This window comes from Pholcus phalangioides, unplaced genomic scaffold (assembly GCF_987345545.1).
Source record: "Pholcus phalangioides strain wild (caught in Gottingen) unplaced genomic scaffold, Ppha-v1.0 ptg000004l_1, whole genome shotgun sequence".
NCBI lineage: Eukaryota > Metazoa > Arthropoda > Arachnida > Araneae > Pholcidae > Pholcus > Pholcus phalangioides.
This window is the reverse complement of record NW_028301597.1, coordinates 15,923,459-15,948,470: the sequence shown is the minus strand read 5'-3', so window position 1 is coordinate 15,948,470 and position 25,012 is coordinate 15,923,459. Positions and strand designations below refer to the sequence as shown.

The 25,012-nt window shown below is 36.9% G+C and overlaps 1 protein-coding gene across 3 annotated transcripts in view; it reads left to right on the top strand.

The window, feature by feature from the left end:
• The window catches only part of LOC149086605 (cell adhesion molecule Dscam1-like), a 250,477-nt gene that overhangs the window by 63,270 nt on the left and 162,195 nt on the right, over positions 1-25,012 (top strand). For all 3 annotated transcript variants that reach the window (XM_089230984.1, XM_089230985.1, XM_089230986.1), the window contains exon 2: positions 16,013-16,339. In XM_089230984.1, the coding sequence (XP_089087110.1) occupies positions 16,013-16,339 (327 nt within the window). The remainder of the gene's footprint in view (positions 1-16,012; positions 16,340-25,012) is intronic.

Below are 25,012 nucleotides of genomic sequence, written 5' to 3'. Positions count from 1 at the left end.
ATCCCTTTTTTTTATCTTCCGATGGACGATTTTTATCTCAGTTTTCGAACTTGCTAAACATGCGAGATTCAATTCAGAGTTTACACACTCTAGGGCATCTCTCTCTATATATATATCTTTTCTTTTCTTAAAGGAAATCAATCTTTGGGGAAGATTGGAGAGTACACAATGCATTTAGATTTTTTTTCCACTCTCTGCTCCTTACTCTTTCCTCCAACTATCTTGTTCTTTCTTTCTTTTTACATCTGCTTCTCTCTCCCTCTCTCTCTGTATCTCTTCTGCATTCCCCGCAACGAATTGTTTGAAGAAATTCAAGGAATAAAAAAATGATGGAAAAAAATTTAGCTGCAAGAACAAGCTTAAAAAAATTGTATAGAAAAACCCAATTTTTGATCTACACCAGCACACATATCTTTTCTATATATATACGCACACATTCCTCTTTCTCTCCTCTCTCTCTCTCTACTCTATAATTCTCTCCTTCTCAGCCTTCCTTCAGCTCAATTTTTGGCTTTTTTGGTTTTCTTCCTTTCTTTTTATTTTGATTATTTATTTCGCGGCGTAAAAATGTCATGTTTGCTTCAAAACTCTGGTGGTTGCTGAATCCGTAGGAAGAAGAAAAGTTTGATAAAGTAATGTCCTACACAAACGTTCCTTTCCTTGAGCTAATGAACAAATAGAGGTATTTCTTTCTTTTCTTCTCGTTCGATCTGTTTTATTGTAGAATTCGCACAATCGAAAGCGTGAAGAAAGTTTGTGCCTGGAGATTATCCGAAGCTGGAAAAAACTGAGAATTCGGGTAAGTTGAGAACCGTTGAAACTGAGAAGAGCCCCCTCACCGTGTTGAATTAAATTTTAATGACGGAGTGATATCCGGTTTTTTGGAGATTTTCGGGAAACTGACAAACGCAGCCGCTCCGTATCATTTGTTTTTCCCCTTACAGGAAATTGTGAAAATTCTGATGAGAGACTAGGTTCGGGATGCACAATTCACATTCTCTACGAATATTTCTTCAAAACTCTTATTCGAGCTACGTCATCATCATCATCAACAACCATTTTCAATCCAATGCTGGATGAAGATCCAATGCTGGATGAATCAAAATTTTTTTTATTCTGCTCTGTTTGATGCTTTAGACATCCAGTTGACTTCTGACACTTTCCTGATCTCGTCAATCGATCTTGCATGGGGACGGCTTCTCGGACGTTTAGCGCCACGGGGGTACCAATCTAGAATACTTGTGGTCCATCTGCTGTCCTGTCTTCTTGCAATATGTCCAGCCCATTTCCATTTTAGACGTTTAATTCTTCCCGTGATATACACATTTGTGTGGTTCCCTATCCAAGTGATTCGTTTTCTGTCTCTCCTTGTGATGCCTAGCATACATCTCTTCATGCTCCTTTGTGTTGTCTGTAGCCTTTGTATCGTTTTTCTTGTGGGTTTACATGATTCAGCTCCATAAGTCAGTGCTGGTAGCACACACTGGTTAAAAACTTTTCTTTGCAGGCATAATGGTATGTGACTCTTCAGAATTACATAGTTTTTGAAAAAGTGCTCCATCCAATCCTGATTCTTCTGTTTATTTCATTAATGATTCCATTGGTGATTTCTTGTCCCAGGTATACATAGCTTTCTACTTCTTCTATTTTTGTGTCGTTGAGCAAGATTGTCCTCTTCAAAGGGTTGAACATAACTTTAATCTTTTGCAGATTCATTTTCAAGCCCACCCGAATACTTGCCTTCGCCAATTCTTGTATCATTTCCTCTAGTTCGTCTGGATTACTGCTGATAAAAACAATGTCGTCTGCAAAACGCAAATGGTTGAGAAATTCTTCCTTTATTTTAATTCCTTTTTTATCCCAATCCAATTTTCTGAATACTTCTTCTAAAACAGCTGTAAAGAGTTTTGGTGAGATAGTATCACATTGTCTGACTCCTTTTCTGAGTTTAATCTTTGCTTTTCCTTCATTCAAACGAATTGCTGCAGTTGTTTTGTCATATATTTTCTTGATGATATTGTGTGATGTAAGTCTTCTCTACCCAAATTATATCTAGAGCTTTAACAACAGTAGATGTGAAGACTGAGTCAAACGCTTTCTCAAAATCATTGAAGGCCATACACAATGGTAATTCGTATTCCTTGTGTCTCTATAAGTTCCCTGATTGTTTGGATGTGATCCATTGTACTCAATCCACTTCGAAATCCTGCCTGTCCTTTTGGTTGAGCTTCGTCCAATTTGGATTCAAGCTTATATGTCAGCACATTGGTGAAGATTTTATAAATTACTGATAGGAGACTGATTGGTCAATAATTATTTATATCCTCTTTTTCGCCCTTTTTGTAAAGAAGAACCATCATTGCGTTATTCCAATCTTCAGGCACATCCGATTTTGTGAGACAATTTGTGAACAAGGCAACTCGCTCAGTGGCAATTTCTTCTCCTGCTTCTTTAACAATGTCTATTGAAATCCCATCTTCACCTGGGCATTTCCCTTTTTTCATGCATCTTATAGCGTTATAGACTTCCTCTTTCAGCACAGGTGCTACTTGTACAAATTCGGCTCCATTTTCTCTTCTTTCTGCTCCCTTTCTTTTGTTCCGATCCTGTTTCTCATGTATGTATAGAATATTATAAAATTCCTAAACAATACTAATGATTTCATTTCCATCTTTTGTGATGGTTCCATTTTTTCTTTTTAGTGCAAAAATTTCCTTTCTCCCTACACAGTTTTCGTTTTGCTGATTTTAAGCTATTATCTTCCAATGCTTTCTTTACAATATCGCAATTAAACTTCCTGACATCTTCATCCGCTTTCGTACCGTCTTGCAAAGCTCTGCATATTCCACTTCCACTTTTGATTTAGGGTCATTCTTCTTAATCTGAAATTCTCTCCGGTCTTTCATAAGTTTCTTTGTTTCTTCTGTTATTTTCTTCACAGGTTTTATTTCTTTTTCTTAAGCGACTTCTTTCGCTACTTTTTTAGGGTAGTGGTTGAAGTTTTGTTCATCGTGGTGACATCTTGTTCATCCTCAGTGGTGTTAGCTACGTATCCAAACGAAATTCAAACGGAATATAAAATTAATAATTTTTCACCATGAAAAGCAACTACCAAAATTAAAATATAAGATAAACATCATGACATCCTAATGCTTTTTCTAAAATACAATATTGGTCCGTGAGTTGCTTACTTCTGAAAGGACGTGTAAGACAAATTTTAATTTTAAGTTAATGATTGGATCAAAACTAGAATGTGGGCTTTTATTTTCGTCAAGCCTATATCCAGTCATCGCTTTGGAATTTTTCGTTTTTAAACATCGAGTTGTTTTTTTTTTCAGGACAAAACATAAGTTCAGGCGTAATTACATGCGTACATAACCGCATGATACAGATTTTATTTCGTTTGGCGGAGCCAATTTTAATAGTGATAATATTACGTGATAATGTGAGTGATAATGTTACATTTTAACGCACAAAAGCAAAATTTCCGGGACTGTATTGAGTAAAACATACTCAAATGAGCGTTATAGATATATATATATATTTTTTTTAGTGTAAAAAAATCATATTCATTTGAAAATATATCTTTCTCGCGTATTTTTATTGCAGTGGTTTAAAACGCATACTCCGAAAGTATAATTCACTATTCATTATCCTCATTGAAGTTTCAATTGATTTCGCTTTTAACCCCTTATAAGACAGGCTTTTCGGTAGAAGTGGTGACCACTTCTAGAACCGCAACACGTTTATTCAAGTTAAATCTTTGTTTATGGCAACGAAACGATGAACCTCTCCGAGCTAATTATACGAAGTACAATTGACTGGATTCTAAGCGAAGGAAAATTTTGGGAAGAAAAGTCACGTTCCTCTGTATGGAATCGAACCACAAACCTTTCACTGTCCGGGAGTATTCTCTACGATTAAGCCTACAGAGCAATGTGCCTTTTCTTTAAAAAAATCATCTTGGCTTGATATCCAGAATATTGTACTTCTCTATTTATTGATCTCTCTTACTCTGTATTGCCAAATATATTATACAAATACAAATACAAATACAACGCCACAACAGGCAAAATGCCCAACGAGGTGGCTGATAAAAAGATGCCCATAAAAATATGGTTGTCATATGTTTCAAAAATACAGCAACCCAATTAAAAATGCAATTAACACAAATTACAAATAATATATACACATGATAAAATATTATACAATGCCCATAAAGAATACTTATGGTTGTCTTATTCTAAGAATGGATAGAGCTTCTCGATTTACCCCAACATGTTTATCGTATTTCTTTTTAAACGTGTCAATTGTGTTACAATTTACTACCTCCGGGGGTAAGCTATTCCATTTATTAACAACCCTATTGGAGAAAAATTCCCTGCGACACCATAACCTTGCATTGTCCCTCACCAATCGATACTGGTGTCCCCTTGTAAAAGCAGTCGATTGGCGGTGTACTAAAAGTTCATGGTCCATCCTATCCATCCCATTGAAAATTTTGAACACTTCGATCATATCTCCTCGACACCTGCGTTCATCCAGTGTAAACATATTCAAAAAATGAAGTCTCTCTTCATACCTCAAGCCCCGTGTGCCAATAAGGACACGCGTAGCTCTTCTCTGCACCCCTTCAACCAAGTCTATGTCCCTCTGTAGGTATGGTCTCCAAAACCTTACAGCATACTCCAGTCCAGGACGAACTAAGCCTCGAAAAAGCGGAAGAATGACTTTAGGAGAACGCGAAGAGACCTTTTTGAAAATGAGACCAAGCATTCTATTCGATTTTTTGGCAACCGCTGAACAATGTTCAGAAAACTTAAGTCGCTCGTCAATGAGAATTCCCAAATCGGTGACTCTAGTTGCATCCGGGATAGTGACACCATTCAACTCGTAAGAGAACCGTGGGTTGTTCGAACCAAAATGAGCGACCATGCACTTATCTACGCTAAACGTCATGCTCCATTCATTTGCCCATGCTGCAATCTTGTTTAAGTTGGTCTGGAGCAACTCCCTATCGCTTTCATTTCCGATTACCCCCATTAGCTTCACATCATCTGCGAATTTGCTAGTAATTCCATCGATACCCTGATCGAGTTTGTCGATAAAAAGTGAAAAAAGTATGGGGCCAAGGACACTTCCCTGAGGAACTCCACTTGTGACGTCTGTCCAACCAGAGAATTCCCCGTTCACCATAACTCGTTGCGACCTATCTCTTAACCACGATTCTATCCAATTCAGCAAGTTGCCCCCTATTCCAATCTCGTGTAAACGCTTCAAGAGTTTGCCATGTTGGACCCGATCGAATGCCTTCTGGAAATCAAGGTAAACAACGTCGACATTTTTGCTCTTACCCAAAGCCTTAGTCACGTAATCATAGAAGCAAAGGAGGTTAGTTACACATGACTTCCCCTTCCTGAACCCATGCTGATTATCCGACAATACATTATTCTCGTCTATCCACTTCACAAACTGCCTTTTGATGATAATTTCCAAAATTTTCGAGAGGGAGCTCGTCAAACTCACTGGACGATAATTAGACACCACTTCTCTACTACCCTTCTTAAATATCGGAACAACGTTAGCCAGTTTCCAATCTCTCGGGACGATACCCTCAGCAACACTACTCCTGTATATCTGTGCGACTGGCCCCAACAATTCATTAGCACCTTCCCTGAGAACCCTGGGATAGATATCATCTGGTCCTGGTGCTTTGCTTGCACATACATTTCTTAGAAGATTTAGGACCTCCACGTCTTCCACTTGAATATCGTTGAGCGTTTTATTACCCCATGCAACACCCGTATATCGAATATCATTATCTCCATTAAAAACCGACGCGAAAAAGTCATTGAAAGCACTACACATGCCTACATTGCTCTCTACTTTTGAGCCTCCTATCGAGAGGGGGCCAACTGTCCCCTTACATCCATTATTGACGTATCGAAAAAATGATTTTGGGTCAGAGCCAATGTTATCTGCCAACCTAGATTCAACTTGCTTTTTACTATCCCTTATCGCTTTCTTCAACAGTCTTCTTTTATCAGTAAACAATGATAGGTCACCTCGTCCACTTTTATACTCTCTGAATGCTCTTTTCTTTTCAAGATAAAGGTTCCGCACGCTATCCGTGAACCATAGAGGGTGTGATGTACAAACACGCTTTTTTCGAACAAAGGGTATGACGTCGTGCAAAACAGAGGACAGCTTCGTACTAAATTCTTCCCATTGACTTACCACCCCTACTGATTCTAACCGGTCTTTGAAAACTTCCGCTAACCTTCTTCGCAAAACATCAAAGTTAGTTCTCCGAAAACAAGGAACCAGTCTTTTGTTATCAACCTTACCCGAGGAAAAGTTACAGTGAAATCTGACGATACGATGATCACTGGAAGAAAACTCTTCCCCCACCGAAACATGTTCAACTAGATCCTCAGAACTAGTAAGAACTAAATCCAAAATAGCAGTACCCCTAGTGTCTTCTGATACATGCTGATACAAAAAATTTTCGAGCACCAACTTAAGAAAGTCTCTTTCATACTGATTTCCAGATGAAAGGTTCTCCCAATCAATACCCGGGTAATTGAAATCCCCTAGTATGAGAACCCTCTTTCGCTTACACATGTAGGAAATTTCATCATGCATTTTGGCGATATAGTTTTGATCCCTATTCGGTGGATTGTAACAAACCCCAACAATAAGCTTATGACGTCTTTTGTTCTCAAGTTCAACCCATATGGCTTCAATATCACTTCTCTGCACGTTACACTCTCTAGCCTTCAAACATGATTTCACGTATATCAACACTCCACCCCCTTTCCTATCAGATCTATTTCTCAAAAAAGTATCGTATCCGGAGATGTGTAAGAAAGATTCATCCCCATCGTTTGCCCAAGATTCTGTAATGGCTATAAGATCCAAGCCCTCCACAACTATCATAGTTTCTAAAAAATCTTTCTTATTACCCAAGCTCCTGGCATTTATTAACACACATTTTAATTTGCCCGGTGGTTTGTTGTCAATCGAGAAGCCATCTAAGTCAGAGGTGGGTAATTCCCCGTCAGTACTGTTGTGATTATCATTAACTAACCCGCATTCCCGACTACGTGGTCTGGGAGTAAAAAACCTGACCTAAGACTATCGTAAACCTCCCAGACCCCTCTCTTATTTAGATGGATCCCATCCGAACGAAGCCACCTATCGGTAAATGCGGGAAGCTCCAAGAACGTGACCCCAAGTGAGGAGCAAATGTCCTTCAGGCCTATATTGAATTGGTGGATCCTACTCCTATATCCCCTACTACCCCTTGGCAGCACTGGAATCACTGCCACATCTGAACCCCCCTCCCTAGCGGATAATAGTAAATCCCGGTATTCTGACAGAGACTCACTAATATTCGCTCCTACCTGATTTGTTCCCACCCACAGAATCACCCGCAAGGGCAGCTTTCGGCGATGAAAAACGGCTCGAACGTTGCCAATCTTCCCCCCAGGAAGACAACAGCGCTCGAAACCCCGAAAATCCCTACACACTCGGTTCCCAAGTTCCCTAACCATAGAATCGCCGATGATTAAACCCCTATCACTATCCCCCTCTACCTCATCCACGACCACCCATTCGCCCTCTAAAATGTCGTTGTTCGTGGAGATTGCTTCTTCATCAACAGGTGGCTCGACGACCAGAGGGTCCGTTATAACCGGGCCCTCTAGCACCCTAACTTTTTCCCGTAAAGCTTCGACCTCGAGTTCCAGCCTTTTCCTAACCAAGCACCCTTTACAATTGAAACTATCAGCTACTATACCCCTAGACCAGGGAAACCTCCCGTCGCAAGCTCTACACAACACTAGTCGAGGTCGAGGCATACTAACACTATTGCTAAAGCTAGATAAAAATAATAATACTTAAAAATAGGAAAATGAGAAACGTTAACTGGAAATTAAAATAATGTAAAATACATTACTATGCAAAATATACGTAAGAGATTATACGAAAAAATTACGTAAAGTAGAATGCTCAGCACTAAATCACGAAGAATAAAATAAATATGTATATAAAGAATACAACACCACCCTCTAAAAAAAAGTATTAAGCTACGAAGTACAATTTATACCTATTAGAATTAGCTAACTATCTCAAAACACTAACACTACAACAATAGGCCCAAATGGAAGGAAACAACGTTATTGAGAGTACCCGGGAAAAAGTATACACTGTTTGCTAACACTAACGTCCAAAAACCTACGAACTTATATCAAAGAAGCGAGCGAACCTGGCGAAAAAACAACGAAAATGAAATGCGAACGAGAAAAATAAATATAAGTCGATCGAAAATACACAACGAAAATTTAAAAAAAAAATGAGAGCAATATAAAAAAAAAAAAAAAAAAAAACACTTATCTCACAATCCAACGTGCGCTAAAAAAAAAAAAGAAAATCACCGCAGAATATGACCCAACAATAAACAACACGCTAAGTAAAACTCACGAGAACGAAGAAAAACACAAAGAAAGACACAAAATGGCGCACTGGCGTGTCGGTGAGCGGAGCGCGATAATAGCACGTCCGTTCCCAACGACGGCGAAGACACGAATGACGCCCACATGGTCAACTCAACCTTAAATCATTAGAAATAGGGAGAATTTGCATAGAAAACCAAAAAGTTCCATTCCATTTATTTAGCCACCTTGCGCACAAGTTACACATACATATAGCAAGGCTGGACAAATCTTCAAAAACGTACTACGATACTTAAAATATTACATACTCGAGGATCAATATTTTTTATTCTAGCAATGGAAAACAAAAACGCACGCCCATTAAAAATTTCTATATGCCCAGGCATGTCGGGCAATAGATTTTTCTAGCCCTGCTCCTGGTGTAGTCTTAGGTGTGTGTGTGTGTGATTTAAAAAAAAGTCTTTTCTAGCTTGTCCAAACTCTTAAATTTTTTTGCTAATGTGCAGGTTCTGAAATATTCAAGTATTTTCAAATAAACTTAAAAGAACATTGCAAAGAGTTGTCCGTTGGAAAATTCAACTCTTCCCATCAGCTCATCTAAGAGAAAAAATCTGTTTCTCCAATGTCTTCAAGTTCTTCTACAGGAAATTTGTCATTCTCTAATTCACTTTATCAGTTCGAAGTGAATTCATACTACTTGTCGTTTAGCATTTGCAAACCTGCGGAAATTGACATATTCCACATAGGCCGGCGATGTTTGGATATTTTTCGTTTGTTTCTGGATCCATTATAATGAACTAGCTGATACCCGGCGACGCTGCCGGCCTCGTAAAAAATGTATGTAAGCATAGCTTATTAATTATTTCTTAATCAAAAAAAATTCTGAATAAAGTAAGAAAAAATTACTTTTATTTTTAAATAGTTTAATTAAAAACTTCAGGCAATCACTTGTGGATACACAATATATTTTGTTTTTCAGTCTGGTGTGTAGATGTACAAATTTTTTGGATTACCCACGTGCAAACAGGGCTCAAGTAGGTTGATACCTGCCACTGCTAACGACTGGCCTTGCACTTTGTTGATTGTCACGGCAAAAGCTAAACCAATCGGGAAGTGTTCAACGCTTGAAAGTGAATGGCATTTCTTCGGTGATAATTGGGATACGGGGAATGAAGACTTCTTTTTCTTTTGCACATTCAGTTAGAATCGTTGCTTCAAGGATGCAATTGTGCAATTTCTTCACTCAGAGTCAGGTGCCATCACAGTGTCGGTGTCTCCAAATTTCTTAAAATCATTATAGGTGCTCCGACTTTGAGGGTCAAGTTGTATGGTGGCACACCCGGAATATACAAAGAGTTCAGAAATTCCGCAGGATACAGAACTATCTGCGCTGAGTCTGTGACAGTGTCAACCGATTTGTAAGATGTGGAGTCTCCCGGAATAATTTTTATGATTTTTTCGTTGATCTTGTTCACACTGTCATTTTTCGGTGCCAGAATCGCTCTTTCACAAAGCCACTCATGGTTTCGGTGATTTTGTTGAATGTTTGGGAAGACTTTGTCTGCAAGTTCTTGAACTGAGTTTAACAACTGGCAGAATCCATTTGGGAACGGAATCAGTCTAGTGCTTGGATCTACGGGAATTCTTCCACTGCCAAGTTTGACCAAGTTTGATGTGAAAATGATAGCAGTGCTGAGTAATTTTGCAGTTGAAACTCGCATGTTGGTGGATAATAATATTTTTTTAACTTCGGGCCAGAGTGTTGATGATTTGAGGTAAGCATTGAGTTCATCTGATGGCATTGAATAGTTTTATTCTCAGTTTTGTCGCCGTAGTTGTTGTTCTCTGTTGTTAGTGACGTCATGCGTCCAGCTTGTGCATATTATTCAAACGCCTTTCAAGCATTTTCTAAATTGAAACTATACCTCTACGATGGGCGGATGATGAGATAAAAGCCGCATTACACTTACAGAACACCCTGCATATAGGCAAGGAAAATCCCGGCGCTTCCCGGGTTTTCTTCAATTACTGGGAGGATTGGAAAAGTGACAAGCCATTATAAAGGAATAAACTGTTATAATGGCAGCATTAAAGATTTGACAAACCATTGTAAAGGCATATATACACGTCTGAAACGCATTGTTGGGAACCACGGTAACCAAAGTAAATTTTCCGAAAGTGATTGTTGAGGCCCCAAAACCATTGTCTCCACACAGTTTTTCGCCCATTTCGGGCATTTGCCCAGCTCTGACGAACTTTTAAAGTCACCTACGGTTCAATCCCGGTCCTGTTTCGTATATATATGCAAAATCTGGCGACGGTTGGCCTAAAACTGTAGATTTGTATAAAGAACATACATACATACATCACAAGATCAATTCTGTTTTTCTCAAAACATAGGCTTCGAAGTGAATATTCCAAGTAGTACCACACAATAACTCGTGCAAATATTCGTAGTTTCATATACATATAAAATATTTTTTTCCGAGACATATTTTGAATGATTTCAAGAAATGCGTAACTTATATATGACATTGAGTAGTTTCAATAGTTATACTCTCTTGTACATATACTGTATGCATGTTTTTTTTCCCCTTGTTTTTCCAGATAATATATAGATTATACATAGCTTAAGGGAGAAAAATAACAAAATCGATCATTTAAACATAGAGCGTATCACCATGTATATTTTTCATTCTGAAATGTCTTTTTCTTTTTATTTCTTCTATCATTTTCCGCATGAATTCCGCTGAGCTATAAGGGGATCGTGTTCTTGATCACGCACTACATCATCTTGTCTTTAATCTTCACATACAGAAAAACGAAAGATCATTCATTCTCCAATGTAGAATTATGTGTATGTTACTTGTTTCTGAAGCTTCAAGTCCTACAAAAAAGCGTATAAAAAATTTCAAAAAACATTCACTTGAACAGGGAAAAAAAATTAATCGAAATTCATTCGGAATGTGTTCTGTAGGTTATTTTCTTCGGCCCATTCTCCTCAACACTCCATCAAACTGTTTCTTTTTTCTTCCCCTGTTAGTTTTTTTTTCCTTTTTCCTTACAAAGGAAAGAAAGGAAAAGAGGGAATATTTTTCTCCTGCCTGTTGAGGAGAAAAGAACGAATTCTATGTTATATACGGAGGACGCAGGTGGCAAATATTTTTGAGGGATTTATTCGCACTTTTTAGAGCTTTCAGCTGCGACACAGCGGCAAAGTCATTGACTGCCAGAAATAAAACAAACAAATAGCCGCGGAAATTATTGTCATTAAGGAAATATATATAAAAAAAGTTGTTAGGAAGTTAGTGTGTCAGTGAAAAGTAAAATTCGCTCATTCATCCATTATTGTTAAATCAGAAAATAAAATCGATCAAATTCATCTTCAAAGTTCGGACTTTCAATTCGAAATATTTTTGAAAACATGTAGAATATTTTCAACCGATTCTGAGTCTAGCTAATCAGAAATTCTGAATTGATTGGCTGCAAAATTTTTAAGACGTAATGAGGTTTTATCGGTTGTCATTTCTAAAAGTTACATAGAATAATCATTTCAATTCCTGATTCTATGTTTGTTACTCATTGAATAACTATGGCTGTGGATACCGATTAAAAACAAAAATATTGTGGCGGCGAAGGTTAATTTGGGTGTTGAATGCAAAAAAGAATTTTAAATTTCGTGATGTTATGATGTTCACATTACGTATACAGACGTAAAGAATATTCGTCGAAGAGTAAATAATCCTTCGCGTGATATAATATCAAATGACGAACAACGAAAGAGGCACATACACGGAAACATGCAAAAATCTGAATGCATTTCGACACACTATGGGTGCTGTCTTCAGAGAGAAAAATATAACCACTATCACGCTGACCTTGCATCTCGCTTGAGTCGGTTACCAAACCTTAATTTCCGGTTTCTCAGGAAACAAAAAATACGTCTGTACAAGTCAAACGACTCGTGTTGACTTGTACGCATTTTTCGTTGTCCGCCGTTTCTGATATGTGATTTTCATTTCGATTCCTGAATCCGTGCTTATTTCTCATTAAATAACTGACTGGTAAGAAACAAAAAATATTATGGTTATGATAGTTAGTTTGGATTTTGAATGTAAAAAAATATTCTATTCAATAATATTATTATGTTTAAATTGCAGATGTCTTGTCACTAAATTTACAGACATTCTCGTATTTAATACACCGTACTGCGATTTTCAATTGAAATAATGTAGTCAATTTCGATTCTGGTATAAAAAAAATTTCTAGTATTCAATTTCACTTCTCTTTGCTGTCAATTTTATTACGATGTTCAATTTTATACTATGTCCAATGTACTTACAATTGGATGTAAAACAGTGGTATGGGGGGAGGGGGGAAACGTTCATTTTCTCGAAGTGTTCGGCATAAGTATGCGTTATTTGTTCCCAATATAAATTTTATCACATTCTATTTTTCGTTTCACATAGACTAATGTTCTGTCTTTTTTTAGTTCATATAAATTGATACCGTAAACGCGGGCTACTTTGTCCCAAAAGGATAAAACAACAAAATGTAGTCTAATTACTGTAAAAATCATTTTTGGAACTATTTCCCGTAGTCAGAAGCCTGGGTAACTGAGTGCATTGGCTAGTTCACATATTGGGTACTAGGCAGCAGCAGGGGTGGGTATTTATACTGTTATTATTCGTGGTTTTTCCATGTCTCAGACTTTGAACTGTGCAAATTATAATCCAGCTTTCTCAAGATAGCTAAGTGCCTAATTAGAAACACAATTTAATTCCTTCAATTGTAGTATGATCAAAAAAGTTTGTTGAATCTTCCATTTGTTTCCGAAAACATTAAATAGAAATTTAAGCTCTGAAAAAAACATGAAAAATGCACCTTCCTTTGGCCCAACATTCTGACGGGCCAAAGCACGTCGTATTTTTGCAACCCATGGTAATTGTTTGTGAGTACACCGAGAAACATAATTTCACAGTGTATCAAGGCCTCAGCGGGGAGGGGGTCTATCTCCGCTCCCGAAATGCTGTAAAATGGCTGATATGCAAGGAATAATAATTCTTAAGTCTATTATTAACAATGCTTAGGCTATTATTAGCAATGCTTAAGGATATTATTAGCAATGCTTAAGCCTATTATTAACAATGCTTAAGCCTATTATTAGCAATGCTTGAGTCTATATTGCAGTACCACTTTGGCGACATCTCCCGAAATTAATTTCTGGCAACGGCCCTGTGCCATGAATACCTACGTTTATTTTTTCAGTGTCTTTCCCATTTCAAGTTTTTGTTTCCAGGCTGGAAAAATAATGTACAAATACAGGCATCAGCCTGTAAAACGAAGATATATAGACTACAGCAATGACCAACTTCACAATTGTTTACATGCTGTTAGATCTGGTGAGAGAGCTGACATATTTGAATCCCAAAGCGCCATCAAAAACGAACTTAAGAATGCATTTTCTGGCACACCAGGTTATAAAAATACAAATATAACGCCGCAATAGGCAAAATGCCCAACGAGATGACTGAGAAAAAAGATGCCGATAATAATTATGGATGTCATATTTCCGAAATACAGCAATTTAATTAAAAATGCAATTACAAACAGTATATATTTTTACATGATGAACAAGATACAAGGTTATTCCAAGAGGCTTTCAGTATCGAAGTTTCAGAAAAAGCAGAAGCGAATACTGCAAAGCCAAATGAAGAAAATACAATCTATATAGAAAAGGAAAAACAGATATAAAAAATGGTTTCCAGGGTGTAGTTAGCTGTGGAAGAAAGAAGAGCTGTTGTGTGAACTGTATAGAAAACGAGGGGGGGGGGGGAGGGCGTTCTTAAACCTTTCAGACAAGGCGAGCGAAATCGAAACTTCCCACGGAGCCTGCGGGCTTCTAACTCAGTTAAGTTAGTGGCATCTTAATATGTATAAGGAGCTGATAGGAGTCCCCAGTTATACAGGGACAAAAATAAAGCATTTTATTTGTTCTGAAATTGTGTTTTTTTTTTTAAATTATGAATATTTTTGATTAAATGAAATAATGTTTTCAGTAATTCTGCAAAGAGCTTTTTACATCACTTCAAAAATGAGTCATTAAATACTCATTTCGGTTAATCTGAAATTATTTTCCTTATCAATATATCTTGAAATAATTTATCTTTCAATAATTATGAAATTATTTTTTTATTGATTGTGAAACATTTTCTATCAGACATTATGAAATCGATTTATAAGTTATTTTTTTTACTAATTCTGAAATTGTTTTTTTCAAAAATTGTTTCTTTCAGTAATTCTGAGTTTTCATCAATTTTTTTTCCGCAATTATTTCTGTCATTAGTTCTACAATTAATCATTTTTCAATGTTTTCAACCATTTGGCGGCCACGACAAAATGCTCCGAGAGCCAAATGTGGCACGCGGGCCTTGCGTTGAAGCTCCCTGGTATAGAGCATGGAACGTATCCAAATGTTTTGGGAGTGTCCCCAGCACAAAGACGTTTTGTTTTATAACCGGAATGACAGCCGCTGTGGTGGTCGAGTGGCCATAGTGACGGACTCGCATCGCGGGGACCCGGGTTCGAGCCCCACAGTGGTGGTCGGCTGAAGTTGGTTTTCTGTGGTTCCCAACTTCAAGGCGTGAATGCGAGCCGATCTCCCCCTCCAAAAAGTCTTGCCACAGATAGCAACAGACCTACAAATTGTAATTTAATCATAACACATCACTCACTTCACTTCTGAAATATAGATGGCAGCACTGAAAAATCAAACACAACACTACATTCGCACTCAGACTGTAAATACAACGCCACAACAGGCAAAATGCCCAATGAGGTGGTTGTTAGGTACACACACACAATCACACTTTGCCGCAACTCACTAGATAGTAAATCGCCCATAGATGGTGATATACCTGAGTTGTGCTTGGTTTGAAAGAAAGAAAGAACCAGAATGACATAAAAGAAATAATTAAGCCCCCACAGGCTGTTAAAAAAGGGTTTTTTATCAACAATTTGTAAGACATGAGATTGTTAAGTGAAAATTTCAAAAAAAAAAACCATGTGTGCGATATTGCTATTTTTATGATCAATGCAATTTGAAATGCAAGTTTTCTTTTACGCAAGTGCATTACGAGCCCGTGTTCAAGAAATATTCTAGTTCTCCATTTAAGATAGAAAACGTTTTAAGATGAAGTGGCCGAAGTGTTAAGAACATGTAAGATTTAATGTTGGCCAAAAACGTTTGTTTTTAATTGGCTCAAATTAAAAAAAACATTTTGTTTACGTATACATAATTTAAGAAAGTCTATCAATACACAAAAAATCAGAAAATAAAAATAATAATATTTGGTTTATCGGAAAGTTAATTTGAATATTTAATAAAAGTACCCGCGTTTACGGTACTCTGTTATTTAGCATGAAGGTGCTGTATACTGTCGTTGAATTTACAGATGATGTATTCTGATATTCGATTCAATGATATTCCATAAAATTAGCTACGTAATTGATTTCAGTTATGCTGATTTACTGATCGTAGTAATTACTCCTTTCAGTGGTGGCTGATCAACCTTTCAAGCAGCTTCGTGGACCGGAATTTATCCACGAACCACCAGACACAGTGGAGTTCTCTAATAGCACGGGGACAGTCGTTCAGTGCTCGGTACGTGGACAGCCAGAGCCGAATGTCCGGTGGCAAAAGAGGGACGGTTCGCCCGTCCTGAACGTTCCCGGCATCAGAGAAATAAGGTCCGATAATTCTTTAGTTTTTTTTCCTATCAGTCGTGAACGATACCGGCAAGAAATACACTCGGCTACGTACAGATGCACGGCGGCGAACAAAGTTGGAGCTATTCGAAGCCGAGATGTGCATGTGAAGACTGGTAAGCTGTCTTGTGTAATGCTTAAGTAAAATTCCCGATACTGATTTCTTTCGCGAATATATTCTTTTTATACATACTGGACTTCCGAACATTTTACTGAATTTCTTCCAATGATACGTTGATTCATAATAACCTTCCTTGCTAATGCAACGATTTCCTAAGTTAAATGTTCAAGGTGTCGAAAAATATTAAAATATGTTTCTTTTCTGTTTTTTAAAAAAAATTATTCTGAAAATATTTGCTATAATGATGGAAAAAGAGCCACATAAAAGTTTCAAGGAAACATTATTCTTCTACTTAGTCTGTAAATGAAATGTTTCATCGTAGCTTCACCCTATAATCTAGTAAGTGACCGGGAATACCGAGAAATCGACGTTCTCTTTCTCTCTCTCTCGGTTCGAAAATTGGCGGTCATGTACACCTAACGTGCATCACGAAAATCTCTTTTTTATAACAGTTCCATTTTAAGGGGAAAGGAAAAAGAAAAAATAGATTTCATCACTTTACTTTAAGCCATCAACCGAAAAACCGAGAAACAACTGCAATTTTCTCCTTCTTCGCCAAGATCACATTTTCACTTTATTTCTTTGAGGATCACATTCGAAGGCTCTTCCCGCATATGTACTTCCTTCGGCGTTACATCTAAAAAAGCTATCGTCCCACATATGTCAGCTGATCACCTTGGAACACTTCTCTCAATCCTCGGCACTTTCTCCGAGAAAAGAAGCGACTTGTTAAAGAAAAAAAGTGAGGAAATTTTCACACAGCTGCCTCTTTTTTTCTTCTTTTTTCCATCATTTCCAAAGACGGGATAAGTTTTTTCCGGATATTTCCCTCCTCTCGTATTCTTTTTTTCCTCTGGCATAAAACCATTGCGATGGTTGTGTGAGTATACGGTACGATTTACTGATTTCCTCGTAAAGCCACGGTTCATCAATCCTCGGGGCATCGCCTGACGACGATATACATTTCCGAATTTTTATTCCCAAACTTATTATTCTTCACATATCGTTGGAAATGGGAACAACCCCCAAGGTGTATGGAAAGAAACAAGGAAAAACTCAAATGCAAGAAGAGACCGTTACATTGGGAAAGGGTATAGTATTCTCGAGTCACCTTAGTGCTTTTCTTTTCTCTTATTTCCTCGTCTTTCGTTTGTATCTCAGACATGTATCCAGTATTAGAATTTGTATTGCATCGAATGTCAACATGATATCGCTGTCATCGTTGTTGCAACAACATTGAACTGATCTTTATTTTTCAATCTCGAAATAACTATCCCGCTTTCTGTTTTGGAAATAGCTTGCGTTTCTCTGGACATGCGTGTGTTATTCTGATACTCATGCAAATATTTTGTTTTTAGAAATTGGAAAGCCACACTGAAAAAAAAATCTTACCAAATATAGTTAACTTTTTAAGTTGAAAAAAGAGGGTTTCCTCCATCAAACACTTTATTAGCGGATTTTTTTTTTTTGAGAAACGATGTAAATAACAGTATTCCAGTAAAGAACTAAAAGAGCCTCTCTAGTGTAACTGGAGTCGTGATTTAAGTGAGAGCATCTATATCAGTGTTCTTTACCCTCTTTCTACTTGCGGTCCGATGAATTCAAGCGAACAATTCCACGGACAGTCGTAAGTAGGAGAAATATTTTGTGATCTTCCAGAAAAAAAAGTGGTAAGAGGAAAGTTTCCTAACCTTTTGACTTATTTCAAACTCCACAGTTTATTATACATGCGAGAAACATCATTGAGTTGGGACCTCTACTCTGCCATATAATGTATCAAATAAAAACAAACTTTTTGCTATAATTCGTGAAGTAAAATTAGTAGTTTTTTAGAGTTTAAATTAGAGTACCGGCAAATTTTTATACCTTTCATTACCAATGGTTCTCCAATGAACCCACACTGAATACTTATGCATTTTCCTCAATTTACTACAGTAAACATTAATGAAAATGATTTAAAAATTATAATCGCAATTGATGAAATTCATTTATTAAAGCAATGGGTTGTTCAACGTAAGAAATAAAATTGCAGTATGCATTACATAATGTTGATATGACCCCTGTGCTTCATACAAAACCGAGGTTTTTCTGAAAAACCGAGGTTTATACTTCATATACCTGTTACAACTTTATATACATGTTAAAATTATATACTGTTAGAAACAAGTTCTGAAGTAAATTTCGATTACTTTTCTTTTTCAGTGTAAATTGCAAAATGCGTACTTCATATTTGAGCATTACATTTCTTGCAACAGGTTCTTCTCTTGCAGCTTTTCTTTGATAAACACATTCCACATCGAGCATCTTTCTTAGGTGGCTTATCATCCTCGTGGCTGCTTGATGGAACGTATTTGAAAACTGATAATTGTTTACCAATTGAAATCAGAAAGCTCCTTTGCTTCTGACATTCATTTGTGCTACCTTCTTGAAATGTGTAAAAGAATGTATACGATGGGACCACTCGCATCTTCTACGTTGTGAAAAGTGTCATTGGTCATATTTTTGTCTTTCTATTAGTACTACAGCATGGAATCGTTTGACCTATGGTATCCGTCCAAACGTAACAGTAGAAGAAAACTTAAAACCTCATCTGGACTCGTCTCAATGACAATATGAGGGCGTTTTACGAACCCGAGATAACTCGGGATTGCCACTGTAAGGGTTGAACCTGTATGTAGCATGAAAATGAACAAAATGTGGTATGATAATGAAAATTGCTTTGATTGGGTATTTTGATTGGGTTTTAAATGATCAAAACATTTTATTCGTAGAAACATCAGTTACTATGTTTTTATGTTTGCCACAGATTAAAGTGATTTCAAAATATCGTTGCGATATACGATTTACTCTGGTAAGCACCATGAAAATGAACAATATACAGCATCGTAGCAAATTTTATTAATTTTCATGCTGCACACTGGTTTAAAATCAACATGCAATTTGGTGTGCAAAATTTATAACGAATAGTTTTTGTTTTTTCGACAGATGGCAGCAGTGCAAAATCTCTCTTTCAAGCAATATTTATACCCATATCTCTTTTATTCAAAAATACTCGAACTTGAAAAATTGAATAGGATTTGAACTCGTTCATCAATGTTCTAGGCAACATAATATATATCCTTTTGGCGCACAAAATCTTTTGGAGTAATGCTTGACAACGTGTTTCATCTGCGCATCACTGCTCTGAAGTTATCAAGAAAGCTAAAAACATGGGGGCCCTGAGCAAAATATTTCGCGAAAATGTAAATGATCACAATTAAGGACTACAATTTACTACTAGCATTTCCTATACAGTAGGATCTCGATAACCCGGTGTATCTGAAATAGGGTAAGCCGGCCTGCGGAAAGTGCCGGATTACTGTAGAAGTCGATTAAGAAATCCCATTCAAATAATATAAACTTCTGTGCACAGACAATGCAGTGGCATTTTTTCTCTTCTTTAGGACCTACATGAAGAAAATCTGACTAAATTACTAACTGCATTACTGAATTGGTGACTTAGGATTAATGGACGGGCCGGACTAGCTCGTAAACATTGTACTGAGAAATTTCTAAGTTATAATGAAACGTGTCGGAAAGTGTTGTGTTGATGAAGTCTAAAAACATACGTGTATGCCACGGATTGTCCATGTTATGTGTCCCTATAACTACTACATCGTACATGCACCTCGTAAAATTTCCTCTGAGTAATTTCGTTCAGGAGTACTGCAACCTATAATCAAGAGCTAGAAATTTTAAATAATGGAACTTATTAAAATTACTTAATGAGTGTACGTTTTTTTGTTTTATTGATCTGCTGCCTGCCTATGAAGACCTCTAAGGTATTTCAAATGTTGAAACTACTTAAAATCAACAGGGCGTAATTGTAGGATTCTAATTTCATGATTCTAAAGCATGTAGGCGCACCATGATGCGATGCCAGACGATGCCAACACAACCGCACGATGACCTTGATTCATTTTTCAATGCTCTCATACATCGGTTTGTATATCTCGTGCATAAATATTATGAAAAATTTCTCATAGAGCATCAAAGGCAATTTACTCGCACACACTACCATAATATTAAATAAATCCTTCCCCTACAGTGAAATGTCATTCCGAATTTTCCGCTACTTGTTTGATTGTCGTGAAGTGCAATGTCCAGTGGAAGTGTTGAGAACCGTATATTAATCCATTTACGCTAATCCTAAATGAAATTTGAACGTTCGTGCTTCATTCATTGAACTCATATGTTTGGGATGTGTAAATCGTCACAGAGTGTTTGTGTTCTTCAGTAACTCGGCTTGCTTTGAGTTCTAATGTCAAAAATAAAATTACCTCATCTCTCGTTGCCCTCCAAACAAACTGGAGAAGTTAGTTTTCAAAACTGTCCATTCGATTATCGAAACTAGAGTTTGTGTACTCTCAAATTTCACTTACATACAACAACAAATAGTAACTCTTGGGAAAGTACCATGCACGGCAGAATCTGGTTTATACGACTTTCACATTTATACGACGCTTGGCTTTGGTCGCAATTGGTTTCTACGTGTTACTGTGTAAAAATGATACCGCTGGTTATGCATAATCATCAATCGTCTCGATATAAAGAAAGTTTCATTAAATTTCCCTACAATTATCAATTTTACCGGTGATTACGCATACTTTCCAAATAAAGTCTAATAAATATGAAAAAAAAAATTATAACTCTTCTCTTCATTAAACAAATTAATTATTTTTTCCCTTACATGATACGTGCACTATACATATTTTGCAATGAAAATTACATTAAATTAAAATATGTGTGAAGAAGAAATGAACGTTCATAACAACATTATCAGTTATATTGACTTTCTTCATACGTATCAACATGTGCAAATAAAACCAACGTTACAATTCGGGGTCGATATCCTGGACCATAGTTATGCTCAGTTAATAAAGTAATTAATTGACGGATTATCATATTTACCAATACGAGCTTTTTGTTATACATAGTTACCGTTGAATATGATAAATTTATGAACAAAACATCAAAAACCCAATTTGTTAACAAAAATTTACAAAGTAGTTTGGGAAAAAAATTAGTTTGCCAGATTTTACTGTCCACTAACGGGGAGAGTGAAATACATTAAACTAAAACCCAATTCCACGGGACCGGGGATCAGGAAAGTGCCCGTTAACGGTGAGTGTTCGTTAAGAGAGGTTCCACTCTATTACAAACCCATATTTAACAACAGTGCAGAACCGCGATTAATCGACACAATAGAAATTCCTTACAGTTTTACTTTAGATATGTAGCTATGTCGGAGTTATACACAGCTCAAAACAATTAGGGGATATGTATTATTTTCATTATATGTATTAAATTTATTTAAATTAATAACTCTTACGACACAACTCTTTGTGAGTGCTTAACAATGTCCTTTGGCAATATTTTATAAAATAAAATGTTTTAAAATCGCAATTAAATGAAAACTAATTTACGACTACACTTCCCCTAATTGTTTGGAGTAGTGTATGTATTTTTGCAACATAAGTTGTGTATGCAATGAAACTGTCAAGCAATTTTATTTCTTCAAATGCTGACATCTACTTACGAATTGGAAGTTAAAACAATAAAATTGCTCATTGTCTGCGTACACAGAAATAAGGACAAGATAAGAATTCATGTGAATGTTCGTATGTGTCGTAGTCAAATGGGGGAACATTCGCTGATGGGAACGAGTAACTGGAAAAGGGTTCTTTAAATACTTTTCTGCGCTGATTTGTGATCTTCGAAAATATCGTATCACAAATTGGTATTTGACTGATCCGTAAGCGTTGGTTTCTCTAACTGCAAACTGTGTGTTGAGCGCTTCCAGCAACGTCTGCAAGTCCAGATGTTTCTTGGGATCTATTTATTCTTCGGGATTTGGTAATTACCGTAATCATTTAATTAAAGCATGCGTTTGAACGTGGTAATCCCCTCGTCCTGCTCGCTGTAATTACATTCCATAGGCAACAGCCTCGGCCGTCAGAACAGGGAAGGGGGATATGTGGAGTCTCCCTATTGCAAGATTTAGGCGCATCGACTTGAGGCATTAATTTTGAATTTGCCGTAGTGTGCGTCCACCAGCAGTGTCGCTCTCGGATGAAATGTTTTACTATTCTGTAGCCCTTCAGTTATCTATACTTTTCATGCTAGCTTATTTATTTGGTAACTTTTAAATAACCGTTAAGTGAACTCTATTATCATTAAGCTTCGTTTTGAAAGGAAAAGGGGAGCAAAGTTTCTTTAACTACTTACCAGTTCGGCCTGTACGTGATAGAGTCAGGGGAATATGCACAAAATTCCCAATTCTCATCACGTCTAATTCATTGATCACATCTATCATCACGTGTAACTCTCATTCTACCTCTTTTTTTTACATACACATATTTTATAACCTAGGGATCCTTTATTTTTGGCCAATAAGTGATTTTTCACACAGGGTAGCATGTTCGTGAAGCAGTAACTGCTTCACGAACATGCGAAACGAAAATGCGCTTTGCTGATGAAACTGCCAGTTTCATCAGCAAAGCGCATTTTCGTTTACTTATCCAGTTTTTGTAATGTGTTTGAACAGCGCAGAAAGACAAAGAAATAGCAGCGGTCTGAAAAACTAGGTCGAGAAAATGATTAAATAATTACATTATTACAGTATTTTCACATCTAGTATATACATTTACATTTATTTAAATTATTATTCATTCAATAACTTTTTTTAAAGTAACAACGTGATCCTCACGTATTCCCGAAAGATCTGTATGATCTGTCTAGGTAATTCGTTAGTGTTAATACACGTCTTTACCCGGAACCGGGGGGAATTCGAAACCATACCCGCACAGTGAGAGGCTGGTTTACCACTTGACTGCCAGTCAGTCTTTTATATCATTATATGGTTTTACTGTTCTGTAAGCAGGTCCGTGGTCATTAATCCTTAAAGGGAGTGCGCTGCACATGGCTGGCATCGAGTTCATCAACTCGATTCAACTGAGAAAACGTGTAAAGTTCAAAACTGCCTTGCCTCAACAAAAAATTGTAATTTTTATACTATAAAACAACTATTTATACTGTATACAAAGTAAACACTTAAAAACTGTATACATAGTAAACACTTAAAAACTGTATACACAGTAAACACTTAAAAACTGTATACACAGTAAACACTTAAAAACTGTATACACAGTAAACACTTAAAAACTGTATACACAGTAAACACTTAAAAACTGTATACACAGTAAACACTTAAAAACTGTATACACTTACAAACTTAATACTGTATAACCGTAATACCTTACTAGTAAAGGTATTCAGCTGAAATGTAATCAGCCGAATGCTTCCCAATAAGTGCGGCAGCTATTGACGGCTCAAACTAGTAGATGCAACAGAATTTACTCTTTCTGCTATTAGAATGGTTGAAGATAGCATAAATCATGTTGTAGCACATATGTGATGATACATAAATTCATCTTACAGGTCAATGTTGTAGGATGAAATATCAATAAAACAATTTTGAAATTGGATGACAATAAAAAACAAGGTAAGCAGCATCAATGACAAAACCATTAAAAGCATTTGTCCATGCTTTCAAGAGATTAGTCTGTTCCTGCTCGAGGCTAAAAACTATTCCCAAGACAGTTGAAGTCGGAAATTGTCTTGTTTACTTATAAAAAAAGAAGGAGCGCCCACAGAGAATCCAACTCATCAGCTAATTAAATGTCTTGCATTCATTCGTAAAGTAGAAGAAAGTTTGGAACTTCATTTTTTTATAATTTAAGACTATAATAGACGTTACTATAAGCTAGCAACGGTAAATGTGAGAGGAAAGAAGTATAAAAGAATATCGCTTGCATTAATGTTCAGTGTAGGAAAGAAGAGAAAAGTCACAGAGTGTTATGGGGTGCTCCTAGAGTTTCAGACTCAACAAGCATAACGACACGGATTCTTCACTTCAAATGATAGGTTCCCGAGGGTGTAATTAACGTTAGTGGGCATAAAATTATTATGCTATGAAAAAGGAATATGGGTAAAATGAGAAAAGGTATCCCTTCAGCACCTTTATGTGTCAAAGCATTTCGGTCTTATATCGCCATACGGAAATTTCCAACCCGTGGAGCTGGGTGGGAAATGAAGGCTCCATCCATCGGTGGTCGCCCCAGTCTCGGAAGCTAAACAACTTGCTTCTGACGTTCTATGCCTGGATTCGAACAAGTGGACCATGACGGTAACCTTCATAGTGGAAAACGAGCATCTTACCACTGCGCCACTCGGGGGCGCCGGAAATATCCAACACACTATCCTCTATGGATCTAATTAAATTCTGTAGGGCTCCAACATCGAAACTAAACCATGCCTTTTCGATAGAGTTCTCCAAGTCATTAACAGTCGAATACTGTATTTCATTTGCAAATGCATTTATCGTAAGTATGTACCATACATTCCTAATAGAGTTCAAGTCAGGACTCATCGATGTCCAGTCTAAAACCGATACATTTTCGATATTAAAGAGCTAAAGAGCCTTTTCGTGGTTGTTCTCGAGGATCTCCTTTAAGCATCATAATTTTGACGACTACTTTCAAAAGTTAGGAAAGCCTGACCATTGGAAGCAAATGCTGCCCATACCATTATCAAAGCTCCACCTTACCGTCTGCAGAAAACATTCGTC